Raw genomic sequence first — 24,444 nt, 5'->3', positions numbered from 1 at the left:
AGTGGACCCCTGGATCCTTCAGGTGGTATCTCAGGGGTACAAATTGGAATTCGAGACGTCTCCCCCTCGCCGTTTCCTAAAGTCTGCTTTACCGACGTCTCCCTCAGACAGGGAGGCAGTATTGCAAGCCATTCACAAGCTGTATTCCCAGCAGGTGATAATCAAGGTACCCCTCCTGCAACAGGGAAAGGGGTATTATTCCACACTGTTTGTGGTACCGAAGCCGGACGGCTCGGTGAGACCAATTTTAAATCTAAAATCCTTGAACACTTACATACAGAGGTTCAAATTCAAGATGGAGTCACTCAGAGCAGTGATTGCAAACCTGGAAGAAGGGGATTATATGGTGTCTCCTGACATCAAAGATGCTTACCTACATGTCCCAATTTACCCTTCTCCCCAAGGGTACCTCAGGTTTGTGGTACAGAATTGTCACTATCAGTTTCAGACGCTGCCGTTTGGCTTGTCCACAGCACCCCGGGTCTTTACCAAGGTAATGGCCGAAAAGATGATACTCCTTCGAAGGAAGGGAGTTTTAGTTATCCCTTACTTGGACGATCTCCTGATAAGGGCAAGATCCAGGGAACAGTTGGAAGTCGGGGTAGCACTATCTCAGATAGTGTTGTGGCAGCACGGTTGGATTCTCAATATTCCAAAATCGCAGCTGATCCCGACGACACGCCTTCTATTCCTAGGGATGATCCTGGACACAGTCCAGAAAAAGGTTTTTCTCCCGGAGGAGAAAGCCAGGGAGTTATCCGAGCTAGTCAGAAATCTCCTAAAACCAGGCCAAGTCTCAGTGCATCAATGCACAAGGGTCCTGGGAAAAATGGTGGCTTCCTACGAAGCAATCCCATTCGGCAGATTCCACGCAAGAACCTTCCAGTGGGATCTGCTAGACAAATGGTCCGGGTCGCATCTTCAGATGCATCAGCGGATAATCTTGTCACCAAAGACAAGGGTGTCTCTCCTGTGGTGGTTGCAGAGTGCTCATCTTCTAGAGGGCCGCAGATTCGGCATTCAGGACTGGGTCCTGGTGACCACGGATGCCAGCCTGAGAGGCTGGGGAGCAGTCACACAGGGAAGAAATTTCCAGGGCTTGTGGTCAAGCCTGGAAACGTCACTTCACATAAATATCCTGGAGCTAAGGGCCATCTACAATGCTCTAAGCCTAGCAAGACCTCTGCTTCAAGGTCAGCCGGTGCTGATCCAGTCAGACAACATCACGGCAGTCGCCCACGTAAACAGACATGGCGGCACAAGAAGCAGGAGGGCAATGGCAGAAGCTGCAAGGATTCTTCGCTGGGCGGAAAATCATGTGATAGCACTGTCAGCAGTGTTCATTCCGGGAGTGGACAACTGGGAAGCAGACTTCCTCAGCAGGCACGACCTCCACCCGGGAGAGTGGGGACTTCATCCAGAAGTCTTCCACATGATTGTGAACCGTTGGGAAAAACCAAAAGGTGGACATGATGGCGTCCCGCCTCAACAAAAAACTAGACAGGTATTGCGCCAGGTCAAGGGACCCTCAGGCAATAGCTGTGGACGCTCTGGTAACACCATGGGTGTACCAGTCAGTGTATGTGTTCCCTCCTCTGCCTCTCATACCCAAGGTACTGAGAATTATAAGACGGAGAGGAGTAAGAACTATACTCGTGGCTCCGGATTGGCCAAGAAGGACTTGGTACCCGGAACTTCAAGAGATGCTCACAGAGGACCCGTGGCCTCTACCTCTAAGAAGGGACCTGCTCCAGCAGGGACCCTGTCTGTTCCAAGACTTACCGCGACTGCGTTTGACGGCATGGCGGTTGAACGCCGGATCCTGAAGGAAAAAGGCATTCCGGATGAAGTCATCCCTACCCTGATCAAAGCCAGGAAGGATGTAACCGCACAACATTATCACCGTATTTGGCGTAAATATGTTGCGTGGTGCGAGGCCAGGAAGGCCCCTACAGAGAAATTTCAACTGGGTCGTTTCCTGCATTTCCTGCAAACGGGACTGTCTATGGGCCTAAAATTAGGGTCCATTAAGGTTCAAATTTCGGCCCTGTCGATTTTCTTCCAGAAAGAACTGGCTTCAGTTCCTGAAGTTCAGACGTTTGTCAAGGGGGTACTGCATATACAGCCTCCTTTTGTGCCTCCAGTGGCACCTTGGGATCTCAATGTAGTTTTGGGGTTCCTAAAATCACATTGGTTTGAACCACTCACCACTGTGGACTTAAAATATCTCACATGGAAAGTGGTAATGCTGTTGGCCCTGGCTTCGGCCAGGCGTGTGTCAGAATTGGCGGCTTTATCCTATAAAAGCCCTTACCTAATTTTTCATACGGACAGGGCAGAATTGAGGACTCGTCCTCAATTTCTCCCTAAGGTTGTTTCAGCGTTTCACCTGAACCAGCCTATTGTGGTACCTGCGGCTACTAGGGACTTGGAGGACTCCAAGTTGCTGGATGTAGTCAGGGCCCTGAAAATATATGTTTCCAGGACGGCTGGAGTCAGAAAATCTGACTCGCTGTTTATCCTGTATGCACCCAACAAGCTGGGTGCTTCTGCTTCTAAGCAGACTATTGCTCGTTGGATTTGTAGTACAATTCAGCTTGCACATTCTGTGGCAGGCCTGCCACAGCCTAAATCTGTAAAAGCCCATTCCACAAGGAAAGTGGGCTCATCTTGGGCGGCTGCCCGAGGGGTCTCGGCTTTACAACTTTGCCGAGCAGCTACTTGGTCAGGGGCAAACACGTTTGCTAAATTCTACAAATTTGATACCCTGGCTGAGGAGGACCTGGAGTTCTCTCATTCGGTGCTGCAGAGTCATCCGCACTCTCCCACCCGTTTGGGAGCTTTGGTATAATCCCCATGGTCCTTACGGAGTTCCCAGCATCCACTAGGACGTCAGAGAAAATAAGAATTTACTTACCGATAATTCTATTTCTCGTAGTCCGTAGTGGATGCTGGGCGCCCATCCCAAGTGCGGATTGTCTGCAATACTTGTACATAGTTGCTGTTACAAAAATCGGGTTTTTGTTGTTGTGAGCCATCTTTTCAGAGGCTCCGCTGTTATCATGCTGTTAACTGGGTTCAGATCACAGGTTGTACGGTGTGATTGGTGTGGCTGGTATGAGTCTTACCCAGGATTCAAAATCCTTCCTTATTGTGTACGCTCGTCCGGGCACAGTATCCTAACTGAGGCTTGGAGGAGGGTCATAGGGGGAGGAGCCAGTGCACACCAGGTAGTCCTAAAGCTTTACTTTTGTGCCCAGACTCCTGCGGAGCCGCTATTCCCCATGGTCCTTACGGAGTTCCCAGCATCCACTACGGACTACGAGAAAAAGAATTATCGGTAAGTAAATTCTTATTATTACTAGCAGAAGGACGACTTTTATTAGTAACGTATTTCTATGATTTTAAAGAACATATATGGATAGTCTGGCGCTATTGTTACTGTAAAGGTGCCTGCTGCTATGTTCCAAAGGCTTGGTTCATAGCCTCAAAAATATACAGAAAGAAAACACCAAAGAACAGCGCTGGCACTTTTACATGAAAAACTTATTAATTTAATCTCACATATAAAATATATAATTTACATCCCATACCATATAAAACAATCAATTAAGATATATGACAGTTAAAATATATAGCCTGCAGAATAGCTCTGCTTTATATGCCCAACCAGAGCCCCTCAATAATTGATTCTATATGCGCAGCTGTGTGTTTGAACTGAATGGTACCATTCGATACAAATGTCCCACTTGTAACTCTGTTTCTCTAATAGTTACACTTGTAACTTGTCCAGTCACTCAGCAAGCCTTGATTAATCTCACAGGTTACAGTTCTTTAGTATACCGCCAATCAACTATATATTCCAAATAAAGTGCTTCACACCATTATATTATCGGCTGATATGTTCTCCACTTGCAAATGCACTATAATTATGGCTCTTTAAGATTGGCAATGGTAATTATCTGTGCAAATAATTCAGCTTTACATGCATCACATGCAGTAGCGGCTCTTGCTACGGGCAAGCAGGACTTTTGCCCGGGGCGCCGCCTTCCAGAGGGCGCCAGCGCCATGCGGAGGGCGCCACACCATGGCAAGATCTGCCACTGTGCCCCCCGCAGTGCTCCCCGCTGGTCCCCCGCAGCGAAGGGAACCAGACGCTACGCGTCTAGTTTCCCTTTTTGTGGCACAGACGCTAGGGGTCATAATTGACCTCTAGTGTCTATGCTGTGCTATGGGAGAGACGTCATGACTGACGTCTCTCCCATAGATCGGAGGAGAGGAGAGGAGAAGAGCGGCGCCGGCGGAGGTCTGCAGCGGTCTGGAATCAGGAGCGGAGATCGGAAGTATAAAAATTTTTTTCCAGCGGCGCTTCAAGGGGGAAAAAATGGGGGCGTAACTGACCACGCCCCCATATGAAGCCACGCCCCTATATTTTTGCCCGGGGCACCACAAGGGCAAGAACCGGCCCTGATCACATGGATACCTCTCCCGGCTGTCGCTTCCAAATACAGCCTTATCCGGAGTCCACTGCCTGGTGGATATCAAGTTTATTATCAGATATTGTCCATGTATATAGCTGTCTCTGGCCGGCCAGTAGTTGGGTAGAGGATGTCCCGTAAATATCTCCTCCGCAGTGCGTCCGACAAACGCATTTCCCCGCTTGGATATACCACACAGCGGCTTCCTCAGTGTCTATACATGCACTGCAATTGCACGGAGTTTAAATCTTGCGCCACTCCATTTGCGCATGCATGTACGTTGCGGTCCATGACTCCATTTAATTTTCTCTCTGTACTTGCATATTAGGGCTCTATGCGTTCCATAAGAATGCTGTTTTTTGTTTTTATTTTTATTATTATTACTATTTTCCATCTAACTATATATTAACTTTATAATGAGCTTGCTAGACAATATACTTTCATATACTTTATATTATGTAAAAAACATAAATCTATATATACGTAAAATACATATCCCCAAAGAAACTAAAAACTTTCTTAAACGAATACACATTCAGTGCTGCACACATATCTACCATAAATACTTCTTCATATCTCACTAAATGAATAAAATAAATAAAATAAAATAAAATCACAGACATATATAGATGTATAGATATATATATACACAGACCTAGTGGATCAAACTTTAGTCGATCACCATTTACATATTTCTATAATATTCCTTCTTTGATCCACAATATAATGACAATTTCATCCTTTCTTTATTTATATCCATATCTTATTTCCATTTTGTTTGGATTGATTTTTATTATTAATATTATTTTTATTTGTGTTATTATTTCTTATTATCCTAAGTATCATAAGTATGATGAGTATAATCTCATATCTTCCACATTATAACACTATTTTCCAATCTTGAGACAACACATATTCCTTGCATTTTCATACATAGCAATACAATACCAATCTCCACATGGAAAGAAAAAGGGGAGGGAAAATAAAGAAAACAAACCAGAGAAAAAGAAGAAGAAGAACCAAAGAAGCAAGTATATAATACCCTATAAAATAGGGGTTATACATTATTACACCCATTATTATATACTTTATACTCCATTCAATTCCACAGTATCGTTTAGTCCCCCTGGCACTAGAGAATCCATCCTAAAAATCCAGTATGCCTCGCGTCTGCAAAGCATACTGTATCTATCCCCTCCTCGTTTGGTCGCCCTAATCTGTTTCACCGCTAACATTTTGATGTCGTCAAAATCCGCATCCTGACAATTTACTATATGACTTGACAATGGATGTTTTGCTTTCTTTATAACATTTATTCTATGCTCCATATATCTTACATGAAGAGTACGAGTAGTGCGGCCGACATATTGTTTGCCGCATTGACAGGTGATCACATAGATCACATATGTCGACATACAATTTAAAAAATCTTTAATTTTAAATACCTCTTTTGTTCTTGTTGATTGAAATTCCATACTTTTCCTTGGCATAGATTTACAGGATAAACAATTCACTTTCCCACATTTGTGGAACCCTACAGGTCTTTTTGGGAGCCATGACTTCACTAATGTCGCCTCAGGCTTCTTACAGAAATGGCTAGGTGAGAAATATTTGTGATGATCCGCAACAAGATATCCCCTTGTTCATAATTGGGAATTCCAAAAGTATAAACATACAAGGGGTTAATTCTACAAAAGAAACCAAATGCCTATATTTACTGTGATTGATTCACATGGATACAGGGTTGGTGTTGCTCCCCAGAGTCAGAGAATAAATCGAAAAAGGAGAAAAGAAGACTCTATTTTGGGGGCACTCTTCAAAATACAAACATAGCCCTATACATCCACAAGTGTCATTAAACTATAACCTTTAATTGGGGAGGAGAAGAACGTATAAACATATACACACACTTAAATATCAAATTAATTTCATAGAGCACTGATATGCTCACAAAGTGAGATGCCTCACCATTAGAACAACCATCGTCAGCCACTATGTTCCAAAACACTCATATAGTTTATAGGTAACCTTATATATATGGGTTTACCAAATACCCAATTGGTATTGTAGAGTGTTGGAAAATGCAGAAATACCCGTCACGGATACCTGGTACCTCTTGTTCATTAATTGCTTTATTATTTAATTTCTTTGTTTCAATTGTTAATTCCCTCTCCTTGTCGTTCAATAAATTCAGTATTCAATTTGTGTTGTTTGAACCAAAACTAGAAAAATGGCAACATCACCCTGGAATGTTTTCATAGGTAAATGGAAACAAATTAGCACAATAGTATATTTGGACATATTGTTGCTAAATCATAATTTACACTTTGGTAATCATAACAGAAAGAAGAGGATGAAAAAGTAGGTCAGTATGTCATGGAAGCTACCTCTGCTGTCTCGCCGTCATGTACTTAAACCGAGTAACTGACACAGCGGCCGGCGGATGAGAGGGCAGCGACCTGTCAAGTTCTGACCAGAAGAAAGATACAGGGCCGTACTACTTTCCCTGTTAGAGCAGATGAGATATCCTGATATCATGAGACATTGCAGGGTACTTCACCACAATCCGGGGATGAGTGTTAGCCGAATTATCTAACATATACTGCTTAATGGTTACCACATGACGGCAAGGGAGCGGCATTTACCATAGGGCCGTACTATGTTTTTCCAATTGGCAACGTTCTTTCCCTTTACTATATCCCAGATTTTACATTGTCCGCATGTTAGTAACCATAAAAGCTTATCCTCACACAATCAGTTACCATTTACCATAGAAATGGCTAGGTACAAGTTTAGATCTCAGGTTCTCTGCCTTCGAAACAACGTAGGTCCCATAGGATTAATATTATCTTGAAGTAATTCATCTAACAAAAGGAGCAAAGTATTTTTCTTTATTATATGTTTAATTTGATCCGCACAATTATTATACTGAGTAGAAAAACACATACTTTTTTCATATTTGTTTTCTTTCTTTTTTTGTGATACAAATCTCGGTTTTAATAAAACCCTTCTATCAATCTGCTCCACTTCCTTATATACTTTTACCAATAAATCCAGTGGATATCCCTGTTCCTGAAATGATTCCAATAGAGTATTGGCTTGTGTTTTAAATGTCTCTATGGATAATTTGACTCCGGGGGAACGGAAGGCTTTAAAAACGTTACATTCGGATAAATCCAGTGCACAGATAATTACCATTGCCAATCTTAAAGAGCCATAATTATAGTGCATTTGCAAGTGGAGAACATATCAGCCGATAATATAATGGTGTGAAGCACTTTATTTGGAATATATAGTTGATTGGCGGTATACTAAAGAACTGTAACCTGTGAGATTAATCAAGGCTTGCTGAGTGACTGGACAAGTTACAAGTGTAACTATTAGAGAAACAGAGTTACAAGTGGGACATTTGTATCGAATGGTACCATTCAGTTCAAACACACAGCTGCGCATATAGAATCAATTATTGAGGGGCTCTGGTTGGGCATATAAAGCAGAGCTATTCTGCAGGCTATATATTTTAACTGTCATATATCTTAATTGATTGTTTTATATGGTATGGGATGTAAATGATATATTTTATATGTGAGATTAAATTAATAAGTATTTCTATGATGTTGTAGTCTGAGCAGGGCACATCATATACAAATTAAAGGTCTTGGTTCGTAGATCTGCAGAAAAATATTGGCATTGGAATTGGTTGCTTAGTTTCGGAGTTACGTGGCAAAAATTCCGCCTTCTATTTACAATGCATGTAACTGTCACAGTTATCAGACCACCCTGCGCACCTGCTGGTTGGTCTTGAAACTGTGACATTTATTTGCAGCCACTCACTAAGCAGGGATTTTTTCTAAATTCCACTCCTAAGGGGGTGAAAAGGGGTAAAATGTTCTGCCCGGCAAACCTTTGCCTGGTTGAAACTGGGCACATAAGCTAGTCATATATAATTTATTTGATGCCATCAAACGGCTAAGTTAGGTTACACACTCTTGCTGAACTGTAACGTTTGAATGAAACATCTCAGACATAATTGCACAACTGTTCTGCAGTAGGGTCATATACCGTATAGCTATACAATGAGTTTCAGGAGAGATTAATTATTTTTAAAGTTTATAAATGACTAGCTGAATACCCGTGCTTCGCTACGGAATTTCAAGTATAATCACAAAGATTTTATTGTAAGAGAATCTGTAGTCTCTGGGTCTTATTTTCACAACGGGATATACCTGAAGTTAACTGGTTAGTTTATCACAGACGATCAGCAATTAGACTTAAACAGGACATGCTCCAGCCGCCGCTGCCAATCTGTCAAAAGGCTGGCATCGAGGAAAATAATCCGCCTCAATCTCTGCCCTGTCCCACCTGTGATGCTGTCCTGCTCAGTGCAGTAAATGCTGGAACGACAGGCCAAGCTCCGTCCCCTGTATGTTAAATATTTAAGGTATCCTTGCTTAGCTTCTTGCTCTCCTTATAGCTCTTCCTTTGAGATAAAAAGATTTTTGCACAACACTTAAGGTCACTGGGACATTTTATTTTTCACCCCTTCTCACCCCCCATGCTGATGGGGGCTGAACTCGGACTGAAACGGCATCAGGAGTGTCACTATTCATCTCGCAACGGGAGTATCACTATTCATCTCAGCGACTCCGAAAACTATGGATTTGTACATGTCACCCCCTTTCCACCCCCACCCTTAGGGGTGCTAGGGGTGTCTTACCCCCATAGTATTTTCTTCCAGATTGTAAGTCATATATGTGCACCAAGTTTGGTGTAAATTGCTCCAGGCATTCCAGATTTATGCTGGAACATACATACACACATACATCCATTTAAAAAATAAATTAAAAATAAAATAATATATTTATTTACAGGGCTGTCCTCATCCATGCGCAACACTTGTGTAGTTACAAAATGAAAATTGCTGAAGACTGGAAGTGTAAGCCATTGTTCTCTGTGTTCAGCCATTTTCTGCAAAAGGTGATTAAAACTGCAGTATACTCTATAAGAGACTTCTGGCTGAAAGTTTTCTGTAAATAATTTAGTGCCCAAGCACCCCTTCCCTATAATGAGGCATTGGACTGCTGGAAATCCCAGCTGTTATGTATGTGGACAGCTTCGGATGTCTCCTGCTCTGGAGAAACAGCAGAGGTCCTCTTCTAAATATGAGCGGGTATCCGGGTGATAGGTCGACCTTAATTAGGTTGACAGTCAATAGGTTGACCACTAATGGTCATCATGCATTAGGTCGACATGGACAAAAGGTTGACAGTGTTTTTGATAGACAGGTGCCAAAGTTCGACACACATATGGTCGACGCAGTTCTGGGGTTTTTTTTTTCAAAATTTTCATACTTTACCATCCACGTGGACTACGATTGGGAATAGTTGCCCGAAGCATGGCAAGCAAACGCGATACACTAAATGGGGGTCCACGTGCTTTGATGGCAAAAGCAATAAAAAAATAAAATTAAATGTTGTGTCAACCAATTATCAAGTCAACTCTTTCCACTGTCGACCTTTTGACCAAGACGACATTTGACACGTCGACCTAATTAGAGTCAACCTTGTGACCCATACCCATATGAGTGCCAGCACCCTGTTACAGTAAATACTGTATAATAAACAGTGGCAAAATACCATTAAGCCCAGTTTAAAGTGGATACTCCATATACCTCCCCCAACAATCACATGACCTCAAATAATGTCAAATGAAATAAGCAAATAGGGAGTGGTGGTGGTGGGTGGGGTTTTAACATGTTGGTGGGATTTTGTCTACTAATGTAAGAACTTACATTGAGGAGAAACTTCTGACAAAAGGGGCTCATTCTAATACAATATTTGCTGTGTATATACTCCAAAACATAAAAAAAGTTATAAACTTAATTTTATGAATTTGATGTTAAGATTAAAAAAAAAAAAAAAAAATCTCTATAGGAAACATAAGTTCAGGATCAAAACTGATTGGGAATGTGGGAGAGTTATAATTCTTACTAGCAGCTGTGCATGTGTGTATATTGTGACTTTATCAGCAACTCTTTTTATAAGCCAACTTACATTTTAAGTTAAATGGTCCCTTAAGTTAAAGCCGCACTTTTCAAAAATATTGGAATAACTGATATATCTATATTGAAAACCATGTTCAAATAGAAATAATACATCTCTTCTATCACAACTGCATTTTGTATTTATCACTATAACCCAAGTACAAATCATGGCATTGTAGAGCCACAATTAGATAAATTGTGGAGCTGCCCTGTCCTAAACGTCTGGGATCGAACATGATAATCATCAATACATATGTCTATAGAACACACCGTGCCACTTTCAAACGTTTTAACTCTTAGCTCCTCTAAATAATGTTGAGGGAAAAAAATGAAGTTCTAGACAAGTAAGAGGACAACTTTAAAATTTGTACAAATAAAGTGAAACATACTGTTTTTGTCTCCCGACTGGATCTGAACACTTGTGGGATAAAAGAGTCACTTTCAATAGCTTCAATTTCCTTCACGCGTTTCACCTGATCTACCAGCAACATTTGGTCTGCAAAAAAAAACATGCCAGTAGATTGTTAACAAACCCACTGTCCTTCATCCAAATTACATAATGACATGGAATACAGGGCCAAACAGGAATTATAGGGAGGGGGTTCCAAATGCTTGATTTTAGAGCAAGTGTCTTCACCCATGAAAAGGTAATAACACTAAGGGGGTCATTCCGATTTGATCGCTCGCTAGCAACTTTTTGCTGTGCGATCAGATAGTCGCTGCCTATGGGGGGAGTGTTTTTTCGCTATGCAAGTGTGCGAACGCTTTTGCAGCCGATGGCACAAAAGGGTTTTTGGTAGTTTCTGAGTAGCTCTGGACTTACTCAGCCGCTGCGATCAGTCAGTCTTTTTGGTCCCGGAATTGACGTCAGACACCCGCCCTGCAAACGCCTGGACACGCCTGCGTTTTTCCAAACACTCCCAGAAAACGGTCAGTTGACACCCACAAACGCCCCCTTTCTGTCAATCACCTTGCGATCGGCTGTGCGAATGGATTCTTTGTTAAGTCCATTGCCCAGCGCCGATCCTCTTTGTACCCATACGACGCGCCTGTGCATTGTGATGCATACGCAGTTTGGCCGAGATTTAACCTGATCGCAGTGATGCAAAAAGTTGCTAGCGAGCGATCAACTCGGAATGACCCCCTAAACCAGCTATCATTGTATGCAATATTTATACATATATAGGAACAACGATCACAGTAAACCGTTAGATGCAGTAGTGGGGCCTGCCCACATGAGCTGAATGGTTTTTTCTGGATGTGGACACCATTCCACAATCCAAGTCCTCTGCTCTGCGGAGTATTGGAACAAATCATATTGGTCTCCTTATACACTGAATAGTGTATGTTATACAGTAACAATAAACAATATTGATGGTCTATAGCAGTGTACCCTTAACTGCATATTTTCCAGATCTCCTAGTTGATACACATGTGTAATTATTAATTTGTTTGCCTATAGAATACACACAAGTAATTATAAGGATATATTGCAAACACACCGGACAGTGGCATTTTGTACATATAAATGCATAGCCTATAGAGAAGGAATGTGACCATAGGTAGAAACGAATGTATTTTAGTTGTGTGCAATCCACAGCTACTGTATAAGTCATGAGCTACAGGAAAACACTCAATCTGAAGCACACACAAGGGACACAAATTCCACATAGAAACTGCACACAAACCGGAACATTCCCGTACCACAGCAGATGTACAGTAAAACTTCCACACACAAAGAACGCACAATAATATACGCAAAACAAACCCAAGCCCAATGGGAATATATAATATAATATAATATTGGGCAATTTCGCTTGTAACTCCTCAAACGTGGTTTAAATGGTTCTGTGCCTAAGATGCCTCAATGGAGAACACTATCTGGGAGACAGCAGAACAATTCCAGGTCTCCAGTGGGAAAACACTTCTGCCCAAATCTCAGGATTGAAAACAAAGAAATGCTAAAACTATAGGGTAATTGTAAATTTAAAACCTAAAAAAACCCTGAATTTGGGACTAAAGTTTATCAAAGTAAGAAACATGGAGACACACATAACTGAACGGTCTGCTAACACCAATTCTTGTGTTGTCCACATCCTGTATCTGAAGAACAGTCCTCAAAGTTTGATGCCTCACCCCAGGGCCATTTTAACAGCATTACACACCCATTACCCTTTACAATTTACTTTATAACCTACTAATTTACATTATTTTTGCAATTTTTTTAATCAGCACTTTAAATATTATTCATTGTGTAATTTTGGCTGTGTACATTTTCGGGTGAAAAAGAAGCTTCAATATTGTGAAAACTTGCAATGAATGTCTTTCTACTCAGCTGTTGGAAATGTGCTACTTTTATAGATCAGCTCTGCCAACGCAAATTTCCTACAGGCTAATACAATAAAATATTTTTTTTTCTTTTCAACAGTTACGGAACCCACAACCCTTTTCTTTGTATTGCAAATCTAGGCAAAAGCATTCTACATTAAGGGGCTGATTTCTAGACTACAATAACAAATGCTTTATAAGGGGATTTTACAGAACTTTCTGTCTGGGAACCAGGCTTGGATATGAGCTTTTCCTAGAAAAGAGCAAAAAGAAAGTGATACAAATGGGTCCACAATTATCTTGACTAGTTTTCTGTGCCTAGGCACAACATGACTTATTAGCATAAATTTATTATGGCTTGCACTTTTGTGATGCATCAAAAAAATCTTGCAGGAAATCAGCTCGTGCCTATGAAGAGTAAAATGTAAAGCGATAAACTGGCTTCCTAAGTGCACATATCCAAGTGTTAGCAGAGACCTATCCGAAGGATGCAAAAAATGAAGCCTATAGGGTACAATGGCTAAACACATCTTTAGTGTTAGCCATTGTGCCTAATAGGCTACATTTTTGCATCCTTTGGTTAACTGTTGCAAGCCAAACTCGGAAAATCTAAGCAGGTTAGTGCTTGGTAAATTTTTGCCACTGAAAATAGAGTGACCTTCTATTCATTCATAGGATACTTGATGCAGAAATACTCAGAAAATAACAGTTTTCAAGGGATTTTCCACAAAAAAAGCTTTAAAAAAATAAATAAAAAAAGATTCAAAAACTGGATAATCAGTATTTTTTTTAATACATGATGCACAGTGTTTTTTAATACATAATGTTGTCTTTGTGTGAATGGCTACTGAAGAAACTTACACAAGAAAGCATAATAGAATAGCGACACCTTTGCTCCTTCTCTTCTACCTCTACACTGCTTCCCTCAGTGGCCTTTTCAGTTCCTTTGGCCTCAATACCAAAATTTTCCGGTCACCTTTCCCCATCCTGTCCTCTTCCATGTCACCTCTTGTTTGTCAGCCATCCCCCACTGGATGACACAACGCATCCTGAAACTCAATATTCCTAAAACTGAAAAGTGAAGTCCACATTTTTCCCCAAGACAATGTCTCCTCTCCTCACCTTCCTCTGTGGGATAAACATCTCCCACTCTTCTGTTCCCCAACTATGATGTCTGTTTTCTTTCTGCCTCTCCTTACATTCAGTTCCTCTCCCAATGCTGCTGTTTCCACCTTCATAATATTTACAGATTCAGACCTTTCCTCATTGTTGACGCTACTTACACTCTGATTCCACCTTCATTACTGTAGACTACTCCTGTCTGGTTTCCAAACTCCCGACTGGCCTTCCTTCAGACTATCCTCAACTTTGATGCAAGTATCACTTCCCTTTCGTTGCTCTATCTTTGCTACCCCATCTGTCAGTCACTCCACTGGCTACCTGTCCCAACGAGAAGCAAATTCAAACTTCTCTCACCTGCAATGCTTTCATCTTAGGTCTCTTCCCTACATATCCTGTTTCATGTTCTCACACTCCACTTACCAGCATCTCCACTCTCCCAAAGGCTGATCATCAGCTCCTCCCTGATCACCTTTTTCCATTCTTGCTTTTAGGATTCATCTTGGACCACTCCCAACCTCGATAATGCCCTCCCATGCCAGCATCCCAGTCATCAAACAGGCCCATAAAACTTATTGTTTCATTCTTTCCTACCACCCCTTACCCTCCCCCAGTCTTTGTCCCTCCCTACTCTGCCCTCTTCTCCCTACTGTGTCCATGCATATCACTTCTAGACTGTAAGCTCTTGTGAGCACAACCCTTCCCCTTCCCTATACAACTATGCTAATTGCACACTGTAATGGTGTATTTATGTGAAGTTGTGTAATTATTTTTACTTGTGTAACTTTGTTATTTTCCCATTGTGCAGCACTGCAGAATGCTTGTAGTGCTTGATAACTAGCAAACAACTGTCCCTTTAACAACACATGAACAGATAAAATAAAGAAATCAGTACTGGTCTGCACATTAGGTTTTTTTTTAGCAAAGATAAAAATCAATTTGTCAAAATGTTGAGCACAATTCTTTGGTCTAATTTGTCTGCATGCATGTAATTTATCATTAACCATTAGCCATATCTGTATGCGGTACTCATCCTGACCAAATAGATAGGAAGTGACAGGGAGAATTAAATTACAGAGGGGTGGGAACAAGGAAGAAAATAAATAATTATATGGCTAAATGTTTCTAAGAGTTATGTTGATGACATTAACATGCTTGGAATGGACTGTGAGGAAGTGAAATCCATTAATGTCTGATACTTTTTGACAAATACATTATTGGGAGATAAAATGACTCCCATATGATGTTTGTCAGATGTCAGTAGAAAGGATATAGATATTTCATCGTAAAATAAAAAAATAATAGATCGTGAAGGCTAGGAAGCTGCAGAAATCAATGCTCATTTTGTAAAAGTCCTTGCTGAAAAATGAAAATTAAAAGACGTTCCAATAAAAGCTGATGTCCTGTGCTGAAATCAGAGCTCTCATTTGCTAAATATTCAAAGCGTCCGTTTGGCTTTAATTTCTCATGTAAAGATGATTTTTCTTTTTGCTGTTTATCGTTTCTACTTTTCAAAAGCCATTATTTCATGCCTTCCAAGATTTCTAATGCGCTAACTAGAACACTTAACATTAGTTGGCTAAAAAAACACTTCCGCTCAAAATAACCAGACAGTCACAAATATCCACCTATAAAACCGCAACACACAGTGCTCTGTTGGACGGATCACCCCTATAATGTTGCTCATATACCCGCCTCTCTGTGCTATTTAGTTTGTCTTTTCGATATTATTAAAAATCTAAATGGACGCTCGGTCTAGATCCACTAAGTGTTTGGCTTTCGAATAAAAAGTGGTATAAACCTTGTACAGTATATTAGGTTTTAATTTTCTATTTGTGTGACTGTATTAAGTAAGCTGTTGTCTATGAAACTTTGCCACGGTTTGACGGTGTAAGAAATGTATCTTTTAAAACTAAATCTTGCAAAATAAATAATTCAATTTTATAATAGACTTCTGGGCAATGACAGAAGTATATTTCCAAGATTAGGAATGGCTTACAGTATTTCCATACTGTTCTCGGTATAAAGTTGCCTTATACAGTGCATCTGGAAAGTATTCACAGCGTTTCACTTTTTCCACATTCTGTTATGTTACAGCCTTATTCCCTCAAAATTCTACACACAATTCCCCATAATGACAACGTAAAAAAAGTTTTCTTTGGGAGATTTTTTCAAATTTCTTAAAAAACGAGACTTATGGTAAGAACTTACCGTTATTAAATCTCTTTCTGCGAGGTACACTGGGCTCCACAGGGAATTACATTGGGGGGTGTAGAGTAGGATCTTGATCCGAGGCACCAACAGGCTCAAAGCTTTGACCTTCTTCCCAGAATGCCTAGCGCCACCTCCTCTATAACCCCGCCTCCGTGCACAGGAGCTCAGTTTTTGTTAACCAGTCCAATGCGCTAGCAGGCAAAAGAGACGACAACTGTTAGTAGCCAGATACACCACATTCTCACGACAGGAGAAAGTGTCAGCGGCTAATGCCATATCAACCCAAAGAAGCTAAGTGCGTCAGGGTGGGCGCCCTGTGGAGCCCAGTGTACCTCGGAGAAAGATTTAACAACGGTAAGTTCTTACCATAAATCTCGTTTTCTGCTGCGGGGTACACTGGGCTCCACAGGGAATGACATTGGGGATGTCCTAAAGCAGTTCCTTATGGGAGGGGACGCACTGTAGCGGGCACAAGAAACTGGCGTCCAAAGGAAACATCCTGGGAGGCGGATGTATCGAAGGCATAGAACCTTATGAACGTGTTCACTGAGGACCACGTAGCCGCCTTACACAATTGTTCAAGGGCCGCCCAAGAAGGTCCAACAGACCGAGTAGAATGGGACTTTATAGTAGCAGGAACTGGACGACCAGCCTGTACATAAGCATGTGCAATCACCATTCTAATCCATCTGGCCAGTGTCTGCTTGTGAGCAGGCCAGTCACGTTTGTGAAAACCAAACAGTACAAAGAGAGAATCAGACTTCCTAATAGGAGCTGTCATCTTCATGTAGATACGGAGAGCCCGTACCACATCCAAAGACCGCTCTTTGGAAGACAATTCAGGAGAAGCAAAGGCCGGAACCACGATATCCTGATTAAGGTGGAAAGAGGACACCACCTTAGGTAAATACCCGGGACATGTTCTAAAAACCGCCTGGTCATGGTGAAAAATCAGATAAGGTGACCTACAGGACATGCACCCAAATCCGACACTCGTCTACCAGAGGCAATAGCAAGCAGAAACAGCACCTTAAGAGAAAGCCACTTAAGGTCTGCTGATTCAAGGGTGTCAAAGTTAGACCCTTGCAGCGCCTCCAGAACCACCAACAAGTCCCAAGGAGCCACAGGCGGGACATAAGGAGGTTGAATCCGCAACACACCCTGAGTGAACGTATGAACATCAGGTAAAGTCGCAATTTTTCTCTGGAACCAAACCGACAAGGTAGAAATATGAACCTTGATGGAGGCCAGACAAAAGCCCAAGTCCAGGCCTTGTTGTAGAAAGGCCAAAAGTTTGGCCGTACTAAACTTGTAAGCGTCATAACTGTTAGAGGTGCACCAAGCTAAGTAAGAATTCCAGACCCTATGATAAATCCAAGCAAAAGCCGGTTTCCGGGTTTTCAACATGGTTTGAATGACCGCCTCAGAAAATCCTTTGGCCCTCAAGACGGAAGCTTCAAGATCCACGCCGTCAAAGCCAGCCGGGCTAAATCCTGATATACACAAGGACCCTGAACGAGGAGATCTGGGCGCTGTGGAAGTAGAAGTGGTCTATCGAGAGACCCTGAAGGTCGGAGAACCAATGCCATCTGGGCCACGCGGGAGCGATCAGAAGTAGGATTCCTCCTTCTTGCTTGAACTTCTTTATTACTCTGGGCAGGAGTGACACCGGAGGGAACACATACAGCAGCCGAAAGTTCCATTGAATTGCCAGTGCATCCACGAACCTTGTGATTGTATTGAGACGCCATCAGGTCCACATCTGGAAGGCCTCACTTGTCCACAAGGAGTCGAAACACTTCTGGATGGAGGCTCCACTCTCCGGCATGTACGTCCTGACGACTGAGGAAGTCCGCTTACCAGTTTAGGTCCCCCAGAATGAACACTGCCAATATGGCTGGCAGATGGCGCTCTGCCCACTGAAGAATTCTTGATACTTCCCTCATTGCTATGCGGATTCGAGTGCCACCTTGATGATTTATGTACGCCACTGTGGTGGCATTGTCTGACTGAACAGGTCTGTTCTGTATTAAATGCTGGGCCAGGTTCAGAGCATTGAACACCGCCCGCAGTTCCAGAATGTTTATCGGGAGGAGAGATTCCTCCCTGGTCCACCGACCCTGAAGGGAGTGTTGCTCCAACACCGCGCCCCAACCTCTCAAATTGGCATCCATTGTCAGAAGTACCCAGTTGGAGATCCAGATGGGATGACCCCTGCTCAACCGGTGGTCCTGAAACCACCAGCTCAGTGACAGACGGACCTCCGGAGACATGGAGATCATTTGAGACCAGATCCGGTGAGGCAGGCCGTCCCACATGGCAAAAATCAACTTCTTCAGAGGGCGGGAATGGAATTGAGCGTACTCCACCATGTCGAAAGCCGACACCATGAAAGCTAGCACTTGCATTGTGGAGTTTATCGACACTAGCGGACGAGATAGGAAGTATTGAATCCTGTCCTGAAGTTTCAGGACCTTCTCCTGAGACAAGAACCACCGCTGGTTGTGAGTGTCCAACAACACCCCCAGGTGCACCATGCTCTGAGCAGGGACCAGGGAAGACTTTTTCCAGTTGATGAGCCACCCGTGGGTTTGCAGAAACTGGGTAGTCAGATCCAGATGGCGTAAGAGAATTTCTGGGGAATTCGCCAGGATCAACAAGTCGTCCAGATAAGGCAGGATCCTGATCCCTCGACGGCGGAGTATAGCCGTCATTACCGCCATGACCTTGGTAAAGACTCGTGGAGCCGTGGTCAAACCAAAAGGTAATGCCCGAAATTGGTAATGGAGGTTGCCAACCGCAAACCTCAGGTACTGCTGATGCGGCATTGCAATAGGAATGTGCAGGTAAGCATCCTGTATGTCCAAGGAGACCATATAGTCCCCAGGTCCAAGGCCAGAACAATAGAGCGAAGAGTTTCCATACAAAACTTGGAGACCCTCACAAATTTGTTCAAGGACTTGAGGTTGAGAATGGGCCAGAAAGACCCATTCGGTTTCGGGACTAGGAAATGCGGTGAATAGTACCCCCTTGCTTCTCTGAGCCAGAGGCACCTGTACTACCACTCCTGTGTCCAGGAGGGACTGTACCACCGAACAAAGTTTTTGCCTTCACCTGATCCGAAGGGACGTCTGTCAGGCAAAATCGAAGAGGGGGACGATTTTTGTAGGATATGGCGTAACCTCGAGTGACAACTTCCCGTACCCAGGCATCGGAAGTGGTCTTCTACCATTCCTAGGTAAACCCTAGAAGTCGGCCCCCCACCCTGGGATCCCCCAGATGGAGGCCCACCCTGTCATGCGGCAAGCTTGTCAGTTTTGGAAGAAGGCTGACGGGCAGCCCAGGCCCGTTTGGGTCTGGGCTTATTGGGCTTGGAAATGCGAACCTGTTTCGGGTACGCCTGACCTTTTGCTTTCCCTGAAGGACAAAAGGAGCAAAAGGAAGTACTCTTAGCCTTCGGCACTGAAGGAGCAGTACTAGGCAGACATGCTGTTTTAGCCGAAGCTAAGTCCTCCACTATTTTGTTGAGGTCTTCTCCAAAAAGAATGTCTCCCTTAAAAGGGAGTACCTCCAGGGTTTTCTTAGAGTCCAGATCCACAGACCAGGACTGCAACCAGAAAATCCGGCGAGCCAATATGGAAGTAGTAGAAGCCTTGGCCGCCAGAATACCGGCATCAGAAGCCGCCTCCTTAATGTAATGAGAAGCTGTGACAATATACGACAGACATTGTCTGGCCTGATTAGAAGCATTGTAAGGCAGCTCCGCCTCCAGCTCCTGAGCCCACGCTTCAATAGCCTCTGCAGCCCATGTCACTGCAATGGTGGGCTTATGCGCTGCACCAGTTAGGGTGTAAATCGCCTTTAAACAACCCTCCACACGCTTATCCGTCAGTTCCTTCAGCGAGGTGACGGTAGTGACTGGCAGAGCTGAGGATACCACCAGCCGTGCCACTTGCGAATCCACTGGCGGGGGTGTCTCCCAATTTTTACTCATCTCCGCCAGAAGGGGGTAGCGAGCCAGCAACTACTTGTGAGGCGTAAATTTCTTTAAATTTTGTGAAACACCTATATCATAGAATAAGCCTGATGCACTTAGCCCCCTCAGGTTATAGAATATAGGGATAGCAATCTGAGTGAGACACGAAATGGAGATCACACAGCAGCTATATGCACACACACTTAATCTCAGTTTACAATGCAGAAATTATGACATGCAATAAAACTGCACTGGACTAGCAATACAGACTAATACTAAGTATGGCTATACAGTCAATACATATAACAATGCACAGTAAAGACTGGATGTATATCACAGGGTACTTGTACTAAATAACCCTGACTAAATGCACTCTTTCTTAACTAACACTGTCAGCAGACATGTAGAATACTTAAGTGTCCTGTAAAATGCACAGCGCTGACATGCAGGTGGCTTTACAGAGGAGGATTTGCCTAAGCAGTCCCATAATCAGCTCAGCTTGTCCTAATGGCGCCCAAACGCTGACAGGGAGTGAGGGAGAGAGAGACATGCAGCTCCAGGGCGGGAACATTTACTCTAAATGGCGACCTGGGACTGGGGGAGGGGCTACAGGTCAAAGCCTTATGCCCCTGCTGGACTTCACCACCGGGTACTATGGGCTTAGAATATATACATTATGGTAAGAACTTTCCGTTGATAACGTGATTTATCTTATGTCCACAGGTATCCACAGGATAACATTGGGATATGCCGGAGCGACAGCGGAAATGGCACCAAACAGTCACGAGCTTTCTGGCCTCCCAGGATGCATCGGGGCTTCACCATATAATCCTGCCCACTGACTCAGTCAAATCAGTTCTTTCCACAGCAATTTAGGCAGGAGCGTCAGATAGAAACCTATTCAGGCGATAAGAACACACATGCACACCCTTTCATACAAGAGGGAAGAGGTTTAGTGATTGTAAAGATCCTCAAATCAGGTGCGTCAGGGTGGGATCCCTGTGGATACCTGTGGACATAAGAGAAATCACGTCATCAACGGTAAGTTCTTACCATAACGTATATTTCTCTGGCTGGGTCCACAGGTTATCCACAGGATAACATTGGGATTCCCAAAGCCAGTTTTAGTGGTGGGGACGCTCCTGATTAGACAGGAGAACCTTTCGCCCGAATTCAGCGTCATGAGAGGCAAAAGTATTCAAGGCATAATGTCTAATGAATGTGTTAATGGAAGACCATATGGCTGCCTTACAAATCTGTTCTGCTGAAGCACCATGTTGTGCTGCCCATGAAGGACCTACCTTACGTGTAAAGTGAGCAGAGACATTAGCTGGAGTAGGGAGATCAGCACGAGAATAAGCTTCTGAAATTACCATTTGGAGCCATCTTGCCAGCGTCTATGAAATCCGTAGAGGATGAAGAGAGAATCTGTTTTTCTGATGGCACTAGTACGATCTATGTAGATTCTTAATGCTCGGACTACGTCCAACGACGCTTCTCCCGCAGAAAGTCCCGATACCTGAAAAGCTGGGACTGCAATCTCTTCGTTAAGGTGAAACTTTGAAACCACCTTCGGAAGATAACCAGATCTAGTTCTGAAAACTGCCTTATCTGGAAAAAAAACTAAGGAAAGGAGACTTACACGACAGTGCTCCTAAATCTGACACTCTTCTAGCTGACGCCATTGCCAGTAGAAAGAGTACTTTAACCATTAACCATTTAAGATCTGTTCTATTAAGTCGTTCAAACGGAGGTCCCTGAAGGAATTTAAGAACTATATTCAAATCCCAGGGAGCTGCAGGAGGAACAAATGGAGGTTGAATATGTACAACTCCCTGAGAGAACGTACGCACATCCTGTAAGTCAGTAATCTTTCTCTGAAAACATACAGTTAATGCTGATACTTGAACTCTCAAGGAAGCTACTTTCAAATCCCTTATCCAATCCTGCTTGGAGAAAATCCAAAATCCTGGATACGCTAAAAGATCTTGGATTCAAACTTTTTTCACTACACCAATGAATATAGGCTTGCCATATTCGATGATAAATGTGAGCTGAAGAAGGTTTTCTTGCTCTAAGCATAGTTTGAATTACTTGTTTTGAAAATCCTCTAGCTTCTAGGATAGAGGTTTCAACAGCCACGCCGTCAAAGATAGACGATCCAGATGGCTGTGACAACAAGGACCCTGCATTAGCAGATCTAGACGTTGAGGGAGCAGTATTGGTGCTTCCACAGACATCCTTAGTAGATCTGTGTACCAATGCCTTCTGGGCCAAGCTGGAGCTATTAGAATTATGGCTCCCTTTGCTTGCTTTATTTTCCTCACTACTCTGGGTAACAGAGAGATTGGAGGGAACAGATATGCCAGATGAAATTTCAATTTTACTGACAGTTCGTCTACAAGGACCGCTCTGGGATCCTTTGTTCTTGATCCGTACCTTGGAACTTTGTTGTTTAAACGAGACGCCATGAGGTCTATCTCTGGTAGACCCCATCTGTTCACTGTAGTCTGAAACACTTCTGGGTGTAATGCCCATTTGGTTTCCTGAATGGTGTGTCGACTGAGAAAATCCGCTTCCCAGTTCAGTACACCTGGAACAAACACTGCTGACAATGCTGGAAGATGGAGTTCTGCCCACCTTAGTATGGGAGTTACTTCCTCCATCAGTCTTTTGCTGTGAGTTCCTCCCTGATGATTGAGGTACGCTACTGCTATTGCATTGTCTGAGCGAATCTGGACTGGTCTTCCTTGCAGACTGTCCTTTGCCTGAACTAGAGCCATATAAATGGCCCTTATTTCCAACAGATTTATTGGCAGGTGACTTTCCCTTATGGTCCATTTTCCCTGGAACCAAAGGCTTTTCGAGTACCGCTCCCCAGCCTTGAAGACTGGCATCTTTTGTCAGGACTTGCCATTCTTTTATCCAAAAGGGTCTCCCCTTGTTTAAATGGTCCTCTGTAGCCACCAAGCTAGAGACCTTCTTACGTTTACCGGAAACCTTATCATCTGTTTTTTTATTGTCTGTTGATTTCCGTTCCATTTGGTCAGAATAAGGTGCTATAATGGTCTGGAGTGGAACTGTGCATATTCCACCATGTCGAAGGTTGACACCATCAGACCCAGCAGTCGCATTGCTGCATGGACTGACAATGTCTGAGTGTGCAACGCTTCTTGAGTCATGACCTGCACCTTGTCTATCTTTTTCTCTGGTAAGAAAATTCTCTGTAGACCTGAATCCAATATGGCCCCCAAATGAACCATCCACTGTGATGGATTCAGAGATGACTTTTCCCAGTTTATGAGCCACCCATGTCTTTGTTGACAAACTACTGTCTGTTGAAGATGGCTCCAAAGTAATTTCTGCGAATGTGCTAGGATTAAAAGGTCATCAAGGTATGGAAATATTCTTATCCCATGCTTGCGGAGGTAGGCTGCAATAACCACCATAATTTTGGTAAACACCCTGGGTGCTGTTGCTAGCCCGAAGGGCAAGGCTTGGAACTGAAAATGTTGCTGGAGGATGGCAAACCTGAGGTAACATTGATGAGACCTTGCTATAGGCACATGTAGGTAAGCATCCTGTATATCCAGAGATACCATGTAATCTCCCGGTTCCATAGCCAACACTATGGAGCGTAACGTCTCCATGTGGAACCTTGGAATCCAAATGTATTTGTTTAACATTTTGAGATTGAGAATTGGTCGGAATGACCCATTTGGCTACTGAATCAAAAATAGATTGGAGTAAAAACCCTGTCCCCATTGTGATGGGGTACCGGGACAATCACACTCGACTGAAGCAATTTTTGAACTGATTCTTGCAGGGCATTGGCCTTCGACTCTATACAAGATGGGCTGGTGCAAAAAAACTTTGAGGGGGCTGACTCATGAATGGGAACCCATAACCGAGAGATACCACCTTCTGCACCCAAGCATCTGTCGTTGCCTGTTGCCATATGTGTGCAAAATGAAGGAGTCGGCCCCCAACCCTGGAATCCTCCAGGTGGAGGCCCGTCTCCTCAGGCTGATGGTTTCTGTTCAGGCTTGAAAGCTGGCTTTCTACTAGCCCATTGCTTCCTACCCCTGGCTGATCTATTGAACTGGGATTGCTTAAACTCCTCTTTCGCTTTTGCCTTGCCATCAAAATGGCCGAAATTTTGAACCCCTAGTCTTAGGGTTATAACTTGCCGAAAATCTGACTTTTTTAGATTCAGCTTCCGATTCTAGAATATCTGTCGACTGTTTTCCAAACAATATATTACCAATAAAAGGCAATGCTTCCAA

General features: G+C 43.2%; 1 protein-coding gene across 4 annotated transcripts in view; it reads right to left on the bottom strand.

The window, feature by feature from the left end:
- The window catches only part of RSRC1 (arginine and serine rich coiled-coil 1), a 678,098-nt gene that overhangs the window by 7,093 nt on the left and 646,561 nt on the right, over positions 1-24,444 (bottom strand). For all 4 annotated transcript variants that reach the window (XM_063916134.1, XM_063916133.1, XM_063916131.1 and 1 more), the window contains exon 8: positions 10,911-11,017. In XM_063916134.1, coding sequence (XP_063772204.1) covers positions 10,911-11,017 — 107 coding nt within the window. The remainder of the gene's footprint in view (positions 1-10,910; positions 11,018-24,444) is intronic.

The sequence above is a fragment of the Pseudophryne corroboree genome, chromosome 4, assembly GCF_028390025.1.
Source record: "Pseudophryne corroboree isolate aPseCor3 chromosome 4, aPseCor3.hap2, whole genome shotgun sequence".
In the NCBI taxonomy this organism is placed as follows: domain Eukaryota; kingdom Metazoa; phylum Chordata; class Amphibia; order Anura; family Myobatrachidae; genus Pseudophryne; species Pseudophryne corroboree.
The sequence above is the reverse complement of the archived record's forward strand: the minus strand, read 5'-3'. Positions and strand labels throughout refer to the sequence as shown.